Below are 14,000 nucleotides of genomic sequence, written 5' to 3' on the forward strand. Positions count from 1 at the left end.
ATTTTCTTCGGAAGGCAGCGAATTGTATTCTGGGACTTGTAGTGTCCGCCCGGTAGAAGTGGATGTAACGGTCTGTTAACAGCGACTGACTCACTCAGTATCCGTGATAAGTTAAAGATGAATCCCGAAGAGGTAGGGGAAAGCAGATCTTGAGTTCTAGTGCTGGAGGAGGTTTCCATCACGGAGACTCTTTACAGTTATTTCTCCGCGGGAGCCGCTAACAGCCAGTCTTTCTTACTTCCTGATCGGACAGGAAGTGGGTTTCAGTTGCTGTGAAAAGGGATGTCATGAGAAGCCAGTAAGGTAGTCAGGCATGGCATGGGGAAGGCTTTTTGGCTTTCTCGTCTCCTAAGAGACTCAGTCCAGCACAGCTTCCCTCCTTTGAAAGAATATTTCTGCTAATGGCCTCCAAAGACAACTTAGAACATAAGTTTTCCCATGTCTAATGTGTACAGTGGTGATATAATGGAGATCGTCATCCTTAAAAGTGTATCTTGGCCGGGCGCGATGGCTCACGCCTGTAATCCCAGCACTTGGGGAGGCCGAGGCGGGCGGATCACCTGAGGTCAGGTGTTCGAGACCAGCCTGGCCAACATGGGCAAACCCCGTCTCTACTAAAAAAATACAAAAATTAGCCGGGCGTGGTGGCAGGGGCCTTAATCCCAGCTACTTGGGAGGCAGAGGCAGGAGAATCGTTTGAACCCGGGAGGCAGAGGTTGCAGTGAACCGAGATCGAGCCATTGCACTGAAGCCTGGGGGAGAAGAGCGAGACTTCTCTCAAAAAATAAAAAAAAAAAAGTGTATCTTAAGCCCTCTGGTGTTCGTGGGTGTGATGGATGCCAGTAATAAAATCGATTTTATTTTATCCGTCCATCCCTCTGATCAAATTTATAGGTACTAATTTGCCATAGGTGATCCATAGGCATGGAAGATACAAAGATAAAACGCTGCCCCTGCCTTCAAACAGCTCACATGACCTGTGAGGGAGTCCATCCCTGAATTTGCAGTTACAACCAAACTAAACCTCTTGTCAAAGTTGGTGACAAATGCCCTCTCTATTGAGAAGATAGGATTATCTTGCAGAATTGTCCCATGCTAACATGCCCATTTATCTTTAAACTCCAGTCTTGTTTGTCTAGTTAATGTAGGCCTTAGGATCACCAGACAATGAATTGCTTAGGTCCCAGGGAAATTTTGGTCAGGGTTCAATAATTTCCCTGCCGTCTATTCCACTCCACTTACTCCATAGCAATTCAGAGGATAATCCTAACATTTTTCCAGCCAAATCTAGGACACTGAGGTCTCACTTCCTCTGTGAGGCCTCCCGACTTCTCCAAGCAGAATTGATTATCTCTTTCCCTGTGCTCCCACAGGACACCATAGCATTGAACATGTTAAACTGTCGATTAAATACCTGATTTCTGTATCTGAAATTCACAGCAAGGTGCCAGGCATACAGTAGATGCTCAATATCTATATTTCTTAATGAATTAACCGAATGTTGCTCAAGGAATAAGTGGTGAAGCTTTCTTCTAGTCTTGTTCAGACACCTCAATCGAAATATGTATTGACTCTCTGTGAGGGCATTGTGCTTGGCATGGGTAGATGGCATGTAGAGGTTTTCAAACATTTTAGTCACACTCCTTCATTCAGACGAAACTCTTAGAAGCCTGTTGGATAAAGCTATCCAGAGCACAAAGGGCCCTAGGAACCTGAGCAGCCCCTAACTCCTACTTTTCTGCCCCTTTGGCCCCACTCGTTAATATCTCAGCATCGCGAACCAGGCCTCGGATTTGCTGGGCAGCCTCAGCTGGCCGGGTGCCGCCCCGCCCCCAGCCCCTAGGCCCCGCCCCTACGCCTCCGCCCCTCGGATCCCACGGGGTCCCTTGCGGCCCTCCCACTCCTCGCACCGTTGGATCGCTTTGCTCACGGCGCTATCTCTCGATAAAGTTGTTGTTGCGGCTTCCGCCGCGGGTGGAGGAAGATGGCGTCGGGTGGTGGTGGCTGTAGCGCTTCGGAGAGACTCCCTCCGCCCTTCCCCGGCCTGGAGCCGGAGTCCGAGGGGGCGGCCGGGGGGTCAGAACCCGAGGCTGGGGACAGCGACACCGAGGGGGAGGACATTTTCACCGGCGCCGCGGTGGTCGTGAGTTTGCACCCCTCGGGGTAGCAGGCAGGAGGGCACCCCGAAAGGGAAAGAGGCTAAGCGAGAATCGGGGAGGTTGGGCAGAGTGGGCCCGGTGAGACCTTGCCTCGGTGTCAGCAGTCCGGGCCCGGGGACCCTGGATGTGCTCAGAGCGGTAGGGCTTGGCTTCCCGGCCCCCAGGCGGGAAGAGTAAAGAATGAGGGTTGTGGTGCCTTCGTCGGCTAGGTCCCTAACAGCCGAGAACCGCCGACGCCGTCCTTTGACCCTGCAGTGTGGTGACACTCCACGGATCCACGGGGTTATTTTGCAGGTCGTGTCCTGCCAAGGCAGATTCAGTAGGACCGAATAAGCGAATGGGATGCAGACCTTTCCCCCGTCTTACTGCTTCTAAGATGAATAGCGTTATGTGGAGTAGCCTGGGGTGGTGACCCGCCCACCAGTTCTTTCTTTAGCCCAGCATTTACCGATAATAACCAAAGGCCCTTTCTGGATCTTAGTTTACAAAAGTTATGTTGATTCTTCTGATCTCTAGGAAAATCAGGCCAGAGGCTGGTGGAGAGAAGGCAGTGCCAGATAAATCACTACATAGATGAGAAAGCTTTCTCCTTTTTAAAGGGTTGCGTTCAAGTGCCCAAGTACCTCACTGGGAGCAAATCTGAAATGTGAGGAGGAAATGGTGTTTCCCGTAATGTTACCGGTAGGAGGCCCTTGAGTGTAAGTTGTCGAGGTTCTTGGCATTTTGAACAAATAATTGGACAAAACGCACAAAATAACAAAGGAATGAAACACAAACGAAGCAGCGAAAGCAGGAATTTATTAAAGCGAGAAAGCACCCCACAGGGTGTGAGTGGGCCGGAGCAAGGGGCTCAAGAGCCCACTTACAAAGTTTTCTGGGTTTTAAGTGCTCCTTTTATGGTTCCTATGGGTTACCCCTTATCTGGATGAAGGATTTGGTGTGTGGCTAATTAAAGGCCGAGGTGAATTGCCGTCCTGTACAGATGAACGGATGGTCCCTGCTTGGCCTGCGGCCAGTCTAAGGCACTCTCCCTTTCCATGTGAGACGTGGTGGAAGGAGAGGGTTGCAGGGATAGTAGCCTTTGAACCTTTGCCACTCAGGCGTGGGGAGATGGGTTTTTTCCTTTTGGTTTAGCTTTAGGAAGTTGGCCTTAATTGGCCTTAGGTTCCCTACCCCCAAACCCAGGGGGTTCCTTTTGGGAAGTCAGCACGAATTGGCTTTAGCTTCCTTGCCCCCAGACCTTGGTGTTTTCTCTTTTAGAAAGTTAACGTAAATTGACCTCAGATTCCCTGCCCCCAAACCTTGGTGTTTTTCCTTGATTCAGCATGAATTGCCCTTAAGTTCCCTGCCTCCAGACCCTATTCTCCTGCCTCAGTAATAAATAATCCGGGTCTCTAATAAGAGTTAGGTATTAGAAAAAACTAATCTTTGTAATGTGGAAATCAGTAATCAGTTATGGAACCAGTAGAGATGTTTTGGGCTGTTTTATGAGAATATTTACTCATACCACTTGGTATGGGTTGTTCCAGGCTGTAAAATTCAATGCTGGGTCTGTGAATTTGTCTGTTTGGTATAATGCTTCTCTTCATAGTAGCTACTCAGTGTGTAACTAACTAAATAAAACAGCTATAAATTCTTTATGCAACATGTGGTCTGAAAAAGTTTGAGACTTTCCTCATTTATGTCAGATTTTCCCTGTCGTGTATTCAGAAATTGAGTCCATAATCTCAGCTCATAAGGTGCTTGATAATTCTAATATAACAACTAAAACTGTCAAATGAAGTCTATTATTCTGAGAAATAATAAGTCTTTGTGACTGTCATAAAACAGGAAACAATTTTTGTTTGTTTTTAGAGACATAGTTTCCCTGTATTGCCCAGGCTTGTCTTGAACTTCTGGGGTCAATGGATCCTCCCTTCCTAGCTGGGATTGCAGGTGCATGCCTGAGAAATAATAATTCTTGCCGCTAATTTAGTCTTTCTGTATGTTATTTAAAATTAATATTTAGTCTGTTCTTTTAGTAATTCTTCTATAAGTCATGGAAGACAGCTACTGTTGGTAACTGCTGGAATGATATGCAGACTGAGAACATGAAAACAAACTGACACTGAAAGTGATTGGTCACATAGGCAAATGTTGATTTATTTTCCAAAAAGGAACCTGGAAGGGTGAGGAGTTATTTTCTAGAGTTACCTAAAGCAGTGATGTGAGTGCCATGGCTCACACCTGTAATCCCAGCACTTGGGGAGGCCAAGGCAGGAGGATCACTTGAGGCCAGGAGTTCGAGACCAGGCTGGCCAACATGGCAAAACCCCATCTCTACTAAAAATACAAAAATTATCCGGGCATGGTGGCACGTGCCTGTAATCCCAGCTAGGGAGGCTGAGACACAAGAATCACTTGAACCCGGGAGGCAGAGGTTGCAGTGAGCCGAGATTGTGCCACTGTGCTCCAGCCTAGGTGACAGAGCAAGACTCTCTCTCTCAAAAAAAAAAAAAAAAAAAAAAGTAGAAATTTAAAAAAGAAATGTAGGAGGCTTCAGTTTGATTCATCTTACCATACTTTATGGAGTTATCAATACCTCTTTTTTGTAAGACTGTAAAAATCCTTTGCCTAATTTCCAGCTAAAAGGGAGGTGAGGAGGTCAGAATGACCTTGTTCTACCGCAGAAAGCATAATTATTTTTATTTAGATATGATCTAGGAAAATTGAGTTGCTAAGGAAACTAAAATGCCACCTATAAGCCACTTTTCAAGCTGCCCATCCTGATGTTAATCTTCAGGTTGCCAAGACCCCAAGATAGCTCGCTAGTTTAACTGTCTTGTTAAACAGCCATAAATAACAAATTATAATCCAATAAATGCTTTAGTTGTGAGCCAAAGAAGATAGAGGATTGCAGCACTTGTGGTATTTTAAAGAACAACATTGAAGAATTAAGTAATTAAGAGTGTGGGCTTTGAAGTCTGATTTAAATCTAGGCTCTATGGCTGGCTAACTTATCCCTGGACATGGTACTTAATTACTCTCTACAGTTTCCTCACCTGTAAAAAGTGAATAATACTAGTATTTACCTCCACCACTATTGTGAAGATTAAATTAAAATGCCTGTAAAGTGCTTAGAAGAGTTCCCTCCATAATAAACATTTAAAGAGTGCTTACTTTTTGAGGGCATGAGCTGTATTTGTTCATGAGCATTTTGTAATAAACTGGAATTACTCTAAAAAAAACCCACAAAATGTAATAATGGATTAGAAAAGTTAACCTTAAAAATGGGTAATACAGTTGATCAAAGTCAAAACTATTATTAGCCTGGCATGGTGGCATAAGCCTGTAGTCCCACATACTTGTGAAGCTGAGGTGGGAGGATCACTTGAGCCCAGGAGCTTGAGGCTGTAGTGAGCCGGGATTGCACCGCTGTACTCTGGCCTGGGCGAAAAAGTGAAACCCCATCTCAAAACAACAACAAAACTAATAATATTTATTTGATTAGCTAAAAGCCATCAAATAGACACTTAACGACTTCAATTTTTTGAGACGTAGTCTCACTCTTTTTGTTCAGGCTGGAGTGCAGTGGCACAATCTCAGCTCACTGCAGCCTCTGCCTCTTGGGTTCAAGCGATTCTCCTGCCTCAGCCTCCTGAGTAGCTGGGATTACAGGCATGTACTACCATGCCTGGCCAATTTTTGTATTTTTAGTAGAGATGGGGTTTTACCATGTTGGCCAGGCTGGTCAGGAACTCCTGACCTCAAGGGATCTGCCCACCTTGGCATCCCAAAGTGCTGGGATTACAGGCATGAGCCACCATGCCCGACCGACGTCAATAGCATTTTACTAATTTAAGTTAATCTTCATCTTTTATTTTGTTTCATGTTGGAGACAGAGAGGAGCATTGAAGAATTTTGAAGTTGAGGCATGTAAAGTTAAAACTAATTTATGGTATGCCCGTAATTTCCTGGGCATTGATACAACAACTGCTGCTGTTAATCATCCCATCTGCTCTCTTTTACAGCCCAAGAGGCTTTGTTAGTTGAGTAATTAAAATGTGGTTTAATTTATGCTTGAAAGAGCAGCCTTAGACATGCATCTCAGAATCTGTAAACCAGTTACTTAAATGGGAGAGACTTGGCCAGGCGCAGTGGCTCATGCTTGTAATCCCAGCATTTTGACAGGCCGAGGCGGGCGGATCACAAGGTCAGGAGTTCTAGACCAGCCTGGCCAACATGGTGAAACCCTGTTTCTACTAAAAACACAAAAATTAGCCAGGCGTGGTGGCACGCGCCTGTAATCCCAGCTGCTGGGGAGGCTGAGGCAAGAGAATCACTTGGCTTGAACCCAGGAGTTGGAGGTTGCAGTGAGCCGAGATCGTGCCAGGGCACTCCAGCCTGGCTAACAGAGCAAAACTCCATCTCAAAAAAAAAAAGAGACTCAAAAAAATTACTGAAATAAATTTGAAGTCATTGCTTTAAAACTACAAATAGTTTAGAGAGTTATATAAGTTATGTATTAGCATTTAGGCAGGAAAGGACGTGGTCTTTTCAGAAACTACTTCTAAATTTGTGATCACTATAACATCTTGCAAGAGGAAGCAAAAGCTTTTTATTTGTTTGTTGATAAATAAATACAAGGTTTCTGTCTGTCTCCCAGGCTAGAGTGCAGTGGCACAATCATGGCTCATTGCGGCCTCTACCTCTTGGGCTAAGTGATCCTCTCACCTCAGCCTCCTGAGTAGCGTGTGCCACCGTGCTGAACTAGTTTTTCATTTATTTATTTTTTTGTAGAGATGGGGGTCTCCCTATGTTGCCCAGACTGGTCTCTTAACTACTGGGCTCAAGTGATCCTCCCACCTTGGCCTCCCAAAGTGCTAGAATTATAGGCATGAGTCACCACGCTTGGCCCAAGAAAAATCTTTTTGAAAAAATTGGGGTAAAATTCACATAACAAAATTTACCATCTTAATCATTTTTAAGTGTATAGTTTAGTGGCGCTAAGTACATTCACATTGTTGTGAAACAGAGATCCAAAACTTCCTCATTTTGCAAATCTGAAACTCTATACTTATTAAACAGCTCCCACAGTCCCTGGTAATCAGTCACCATTCTAACTTTGTTTCTGTCAATTTGTCTATTTTTGATACCTCATATAAGTTGGAGTCAAACAGTATTTGTTTTGTGACGGGCTTATTTTACTTAGCACAGTGTCCTCAAGGTTCATCCATGTTATAACATGTGACAAGATTTTCTTCTTTTTTAAGGCTGAATAATACTGCATTGAATGTATATAGCACATTTTGTTTATCTGCCAGTGGACATTTGGGTTTACTTTCTCCTTTTGGTGATTGTAAATAGTGCTGATGTCAACATGAGTGTGCAAACATCTCCTCAAAATCCTGCTTTTAATTCTTTTGGATATATATCCAGAAGTGGGATTCCTGGATCTTGTGGTAGTTCTATTTTCGATTGTTTGAAGAACCTCCATACTGCTTTCCATAGTACTTGTACCATTTTATGGTCCCACCTCAGCTTTTTAAAACCTGTTTAATTTTGAATCCTAACCAACCTCTGGTAACAGATACCAAATTACAGCTAGATAGGAGGAATGAGCTCTCTTGTTCTGCAGCACTGTAGAGTGAATGTGGTTAACTATATTTATTGTATATTTTCAAAAAGCTTTCTTTTTTTTTTTTTTTTTTTGAGACGGAGTCTTGCTCTGTCACCCAGGCTGGAGTGCAGTGGCCCGATCTCGGCTCACTGCAAGCTCCGCCTCCCGGGTTCACGCCATTCTCCTGCCTCAGCCTCTCCGAGTAGCTGGGACTACAGGCGCCCGCCACCACGCCCGGCTAATTTTTTTGTATTTTTAGTAGAGACGGGGTTTCACTATGGTCTCGATCTCCTGACCTCGTGATCCGCCCACCTCGGCCTCCCAAAGTGCTGGGATTACAAGCGTGAGCCACCGCGCCCGGCCCAAAAAGCTTTCTAAAAGAGAGGATTTTGAATGTTTACAGCACAAAGAAATGATAAATGTTTGAGATGCTGGATATACTAATTTTCCTGATTTGATCATTGCACATTGTATGCATATATTGAAATATCACTCAGAATCCCATAAACATGTACAATTGTCAACTAAACATAAAAAGAAAAAAAAATTTAAAGAATGATGCTTGTTAAAGATTTTTTGTAGATACCAAGTTTTTTAAAACGTTTCCTTCTATTGCTGTTTTGATAAGAATTTTAAAATATCTATTGAATTTTTATTATTTTTTGACATCCCTTGGTCATGGGGTTTCTGTCTTAAATCTGTTATATGGTGAGCTGCTTTGGTGGAATGGACTCAACATGGTTATGGTATATTGTCTTTTTTGTATTTTTTATTGATATAGTTGTACATGTTTTTGGGATACACATAGTACTTTGATACCTGCATACAAAATGTAATGACCAAATCAAGGAATTTGGGATATTCATCATCTCAAACATTTATCTTTTTGTTGAGAACGTTAGAATTCTTCTAGCTCTTTTGAAATATACGATAAATTATTGCTAACTATAATCTTCCTACTATCAAATACTAGAACTTATTCCTTCTAACTGTATTTTTGTACCCATTAACCAACTTCTCCTCATCCTGCCCTGCCTTCCCTTCTTAGCTTCTGGGAATCACCATTGTACCCTCTACTTCCATGAGATCCATGTTTTTGGCTCCCACAGATGAGTGAGAATGCTTGACATTTGTCTTTCTGTGCCTGACTTCTTTCACTTAGCGTAATGACCTAAGTTCCATCCATGTTGCTCTAAATAACAGGAGTTATTCTTTTTTATGCCTGAATAATAGTCCATTTTGTATATATACCACACGTTCTTTTTTTTTTTTTTTTTTTTTTTTTTTTTTTTTTTTTTTTTTTGATACAGGTTCTTGCTCTGTCTCCCAGTCTGGAGTGCAGTGGCGCAATCATGGCCCACTTCAGCCTTGACCTCCTGTGCTCCGGTGATCCTCCCACCATAGCCTCCCAAGTAGCTGGGGCTGCAGGTGCATGCCACCATGCCCAGCTAATTTTTGTATTTTTTGTAGAGACGGGGTTTTGCCACATTGCCCAGGCTGGTCTCAAACTTCTGGGCTCAAGTGATGCGTCCTCCTTGGCCTCCCAAAGTGTTGGGATTACAGGTGTGAGCCACCATGCCTGGCCTATACCACATATTCTTCATCCATTCATGGACACTTAGGTTGATTCCATATCTTGACTGTTGTGAATAGTGTGCTGGAATAAACATGGGCATGCAGAAGAAATATATATACTTTGATATATTTCCTTTCTTTTGGATACATGCCTAGTAGTGGGGTTGCTGGATGCTATGGTAGTTATATTTTTAGTTCTTTTAGTAGTCTCCATACTGTTTTCCATAATGGCTGTGCTACTTCACATTCCCACCCACAGTGTATGAGTGTTCCCCTTTCTCCATGTCCTTGCCAGCATTTGTTGTTTTTTGTATTTTTAATATATTGTCTTTTCTTATACATTGCTGGGTTTGGATTGCTGTTATATATTCTTTTACATCTATGTTCATAAGATAAACCTGTAGTTTCTTTCTCATGAAAATTGTATGGTTTGGGGAATTAAGATTATATGGTACTTTCTTTTTCTATTCTTTCAAGAATGTTTATACGATTGGAATGATCTGTTTCTTAAAAATTGTTGGTACTCACCTGTAAAACTGTTCGGGCTTGGTATTTTTATTTATGCTTTATGGAAAGATTGTTAACTACAAACAGTTTATTTCTCTTTGAGTGTTTACAGGATAACTTCTTTAGATCTGGACAGAGTTTGGTAGTTTTATTAACAGCCATAAGAAAATTGATGGTTAATCTGGCTAATACTTTAATTCTCTGTTCTGTGAAACGCATGGTGGTTGTTCCCAAAGATATAACACATCCTCATTAAGTTTCTTGATATTAGCCCTTCTCTGGTCTTAATCAGACTTCTGAAAGTGAATCTATATAACAGTATCTTTAACCAAAGGTGTATCACTTAGTTTGTTTAGTTACTAGTTTAGTCATTTACAGCTAATATTGGTAAAAATTCTAGTGTGTAGTGTTTTCTACAGGGATATTGCCTCAAACACTTGTTTTTGGAGTTAACATTACAGCAAGTGGTCACATCTGGTCAAATGATCGGAAGTTGAAATTCTACCTTATGGTAAATATATTCTTGAAAAAAGTGATAGGTATATGCAAAGACTCGTTTTAGTGCTCAGCTCACATAGTAAAGTTTTACTTCTCATAAGTTTAGATTTCCTGAAATACATAAACTCATTAATTTCTTGATCATTGTGTTGTACTAGCAGTTAACTTAGCTTTCAGAATTATGGAGGAAAAGCTAATAAAAGTAATTATAAAACACAAGTTTTGGGGTGAAGGGAGAAGAATTTTTTTTTTTTTTTTTTTTTGAGACGGAGTCTTGCTCTGTCGCCCAGGCTGGAGTGCAGTGGCACAATTTTGGCTCACTGCAAGCTCTGCATCCTGGGTTCACGCCATTCTCCTGCCTCAGCCTCCCAAGTAGCTGGGACTACAGGCACCCGCCACCACGCCCAGCTAATTTTTTTGTATTGTTAGTAGAGATGGGGTTTCACCGTGTTAGCCAGGATGGTCTCAATCTCCTGACCTCGTGATCCACCTCCCTCAGCCTCCCAAAGTGCTGGGATTACAGGCATGAGCCACCGCGCCTGGCCCAGGGAGAAGACTTTTAAAGATGGCTAATAGGCCGGGCGCTGTGGCTCATGTCTGTGATCTCAGCACTTTGGGAGGCCAAGGCAGGTAGATCACGTGAGGTTGGGAGTTCAAGACCAGCCTGGCCAACATAGTGAAACCCCATCTCTACTAAAAATACAAAAATTAGCTGTGTGTGATGACACATGTCTGTAATCTCAGCTACTTGGGAGGCTGAGACAGGAGAATTGCTTGAACCCGGGAGGCAGAGGGTGCAGTGAGCCGAGATTGTGCCACTGCACTCCAGCCTGGGCGACAGAGCAAGACTTGATCTTAAAAAAAAAAAAAAAGATGGCTCATAATAACCTGACTTAAAAATTATTTAAAAGCAGGGTTTGGGGCTGGGCGTGGTGGCTCACGCCTGTAATCCCAGCACTTTGGGAGGCCGAGGTGGGTGCATCATCTGAGGTCAGGAGTTTGAGACCAGCCTGGCTAACATGGCGAAACCCTGTCTCTACTAAAAATACAAAAATTAGCCGGGTGTGGTGGCGCGTGCCTGTAATCCCAGCTACTCAGGAGGCTGAGGCATGAGAACTGCTTGAACCCGGGAAGTGGAGGTTGCACCACTGCACTCCAGCCTGGGGGATATAGCGAGACTCTGTCTCAAAAAAAAAAAAAAAAAAAAAAAAATTAGGGTTTGGGGCTTACGAGAGAAACAATGAGGGTTGCCGTCAGACTTCTGGTTTCTGTAAGGGGTTGCCAACCCATTGTTTACTTAGGTGGTAAGGCCACTCTGACAGCTTGGCCGTTTGTAGTTCATTAGGTTGGACTGAAGAAAAGAAAAAAAAATCTGGTATCTCTTCCTTGGTCCTCAAGCTTCTCAGCACTCAAGTAACTTTTGACATAAATAAATCATGAGTAGTTGATAGTTACTAGAGCAAGTAGCCATAAGTATCTCATCTCCAGGAAAAGCTGTATTGCTCAACTTTTTCTGGCTTATTCTTTGGCTTCGTCACATGGACAGCTGGAGCTTCGTTCTGCTTTCAGAGCAGATTTGAACTGGGTTTGCTTTTTCAATTTAGAAGGTAATCCACCCATTAATACTGTGATTCTTCTGCAGTTTTCTGGGCCCTTTCTAAGTTTTGTTAGGTTGAGACCCAAAAAGTTTAGTTGGGAAATTAAACCAGAGAATTCAGTAGAATGTCTGAGGCTAAATTTGGGGTCTCATGAGGTCTCTAATGGCCTTGCTCATGATTTTCCTTAACTAGCTCAGTGGTCAGCTTCATGCTTTTCTCCTCAACCTTCCAGCTCTCCCTTTTCCATTTTCATTAGTCCCTCTACTCTGTATCTCAGAAGTTCTTTACCTTTTTTGTGCTGTGGGCCAATTGGCAGGCTAGTAAAGCCTGTGGACACATCCCCAGAATAATGTTTTTAAATGTATAAAATAAAATACATTAAATTATGAAGGAAACCAATTATATTGAAATTCAGTTTTAATACATTAAAACAATTTTACATTAATAACAAACTTAAATATAGATGAGCGTAAATGAGACTTTGAGATCTATAAAAACCATAATGTCATATAAAAATATCTAATATCAGTTACAGTCTCAGGTACTTCTATTACTATTATGGTTTGTTGCCTATCTTTATGATTAATGTAAATGCCAAATTTCAGTTCAAGGTTAATGAAAATGAAATTATAATAATTTTATTCCCATCCAAGTTCATAGATTACCCCCTGAAGTATGTGGCTAATGGACCCCAAGATAAGAACCCCTAGTTTAACTCCTTAAGCTATGGAGTTCAACTCTAGTTTGTAGAGTTAGATACATCCTATTCTGAAATCCAGTGGACATTGAATGTCCATTCTCCCAAGCACAAATACTTTTAGTGCATCCGTGCCAGTTTTGAAACGTGGTGAGAGAGGAGTCACTGTCTGCTGTAGGCTGAATAATGCCCCCCTTCCTTTTCCCAAAGAAGTCCACATCTTAATCCTGCAATCAGTGAATATGTTAGGTTATGTGGCAAGGGGGAGTTAAGGTTGAAGATGGAATTAAGATTGCTAATCAGCTGACCTTAAGATATGGAAGTTATCCTGGATTATCTGGGCGGGACATTGTAATCACAAGGATCCTTAAAAATGTAAGACAGGCTATGAAAGACGATATGGAAGAGATGCAAAGAGATGCAACGTTGCTGGCTTTGAAGATGGAAGAAGTGGGCTGTGAGGCAATTAACCCTAGAAGCCAGAAAGGGCAAGGAAACAGATTCTTTCCTAGAACCTCCAGAAAGGAACACAGCCCCTACTGACACCTTGATTTTAGCCCAGCAAAACCCAATGGACTTTTTCAGAACTGTAAGATAATTTGTGTTGTTTAAACTGTTAAATTTGTGATGATTTGTTGCAGCAGCAATAAAAACTAATAGGCTGTCCCGCCTCACTCATTTCTCCCTGGAAGTAAAGATGGCAAAACCAACAGTATTTCATGCTGTTCTTCCAGGGTAATTTTTAAAGACTCCATGGCTGCCCGTTTATGATCTGGGTATAGCTCCTGGGATAGATTTACTCCTAATTGTCCTTGTCCTGTTACATTAGTGTGATCACACAACTCCTTAGCTCTATCTTGCCTTACTATAAAGTATACTAATTTTCCCTCAAAAAATGAGTTATCTCATCCTTCAAGAGCCATGTTACCTTACCATTTAATTTGGATTTGACCTCTAAATACAGTTGAGTTTTAACAGTACCTATGCTTTTGAGATCCTTTGACTGTAATGTAAGGGTTCCGTGTGGAGCAAAGAGCAGTTAAGCAACATGAGGAAGAATCACAACTGGACAACCTAAAAGGAAGTTGCCCAGAATCACAGCAGTACTTAAAGTAGTGAATGGCTTCGTCAGCTCTGAGGGGCAGCAAGCCCATGTCTGTCCTCTGAGCTAGGAAAATTCTGCTAGTGGCCTAGAATGGCTTGAGGCTGGTAATTGTGGAGAAATACCTGCTCTTAACAAAAGTGCTCTCTCTTTCTGGCACACCTTTCTAGTACCTCTCTGCGAATTAGTATTGGTCTGTCTGTGTGCTCTTTTAATTATAAACAGAAACAGTTGAACTCTTAAACAGGCTTATCAGTAGAACCAC

General features: G+C 42.4%; 1 protein-coding gene across 2 annotated transcripts in view; it reads left to right on the forward strand.

The window, feature by feature from the left end:
* Nucleotides 1-1,858: 1,858 nt before the first annotated feature.
* Nucleotides 1,859-14,000, forward strand: part of SNX1 (sorting nexin 1) — a 45,234-nt gene continuing 33,092 nt past the window's right edge. For both annotated transcript variants that reach the window (XM_030814540.1, XM_030814539.1), the window contains exon 1: nt 1,859-2,143. In XM_030814540.1, the coding sequence (XP_030670400.1) occupies nt 1,985-2,143 (159 nt within the window). In that variant the 5' untranslated portion in view covers nt 1,859-1,984. The remainder of the gene's footprint in view (nt 2,144-14,000) is intronic.

The sequence above is a fragment of the Nomascus leucogenys genome, chromosome 6 (genome assembly GCF_006542625.1).
Source record: "Nomascus leucogenys isolate Asia chromosome 6, Asia_NLE_v1, whole genome shotgun sequence".
In the NCBI taxonomy this organism is placed as follows: Eukaryota; Metazoa; Chordata; class Mammalia; order Primates; family Hylobatidae; genus Nomascus; species Nomascus leucogenys.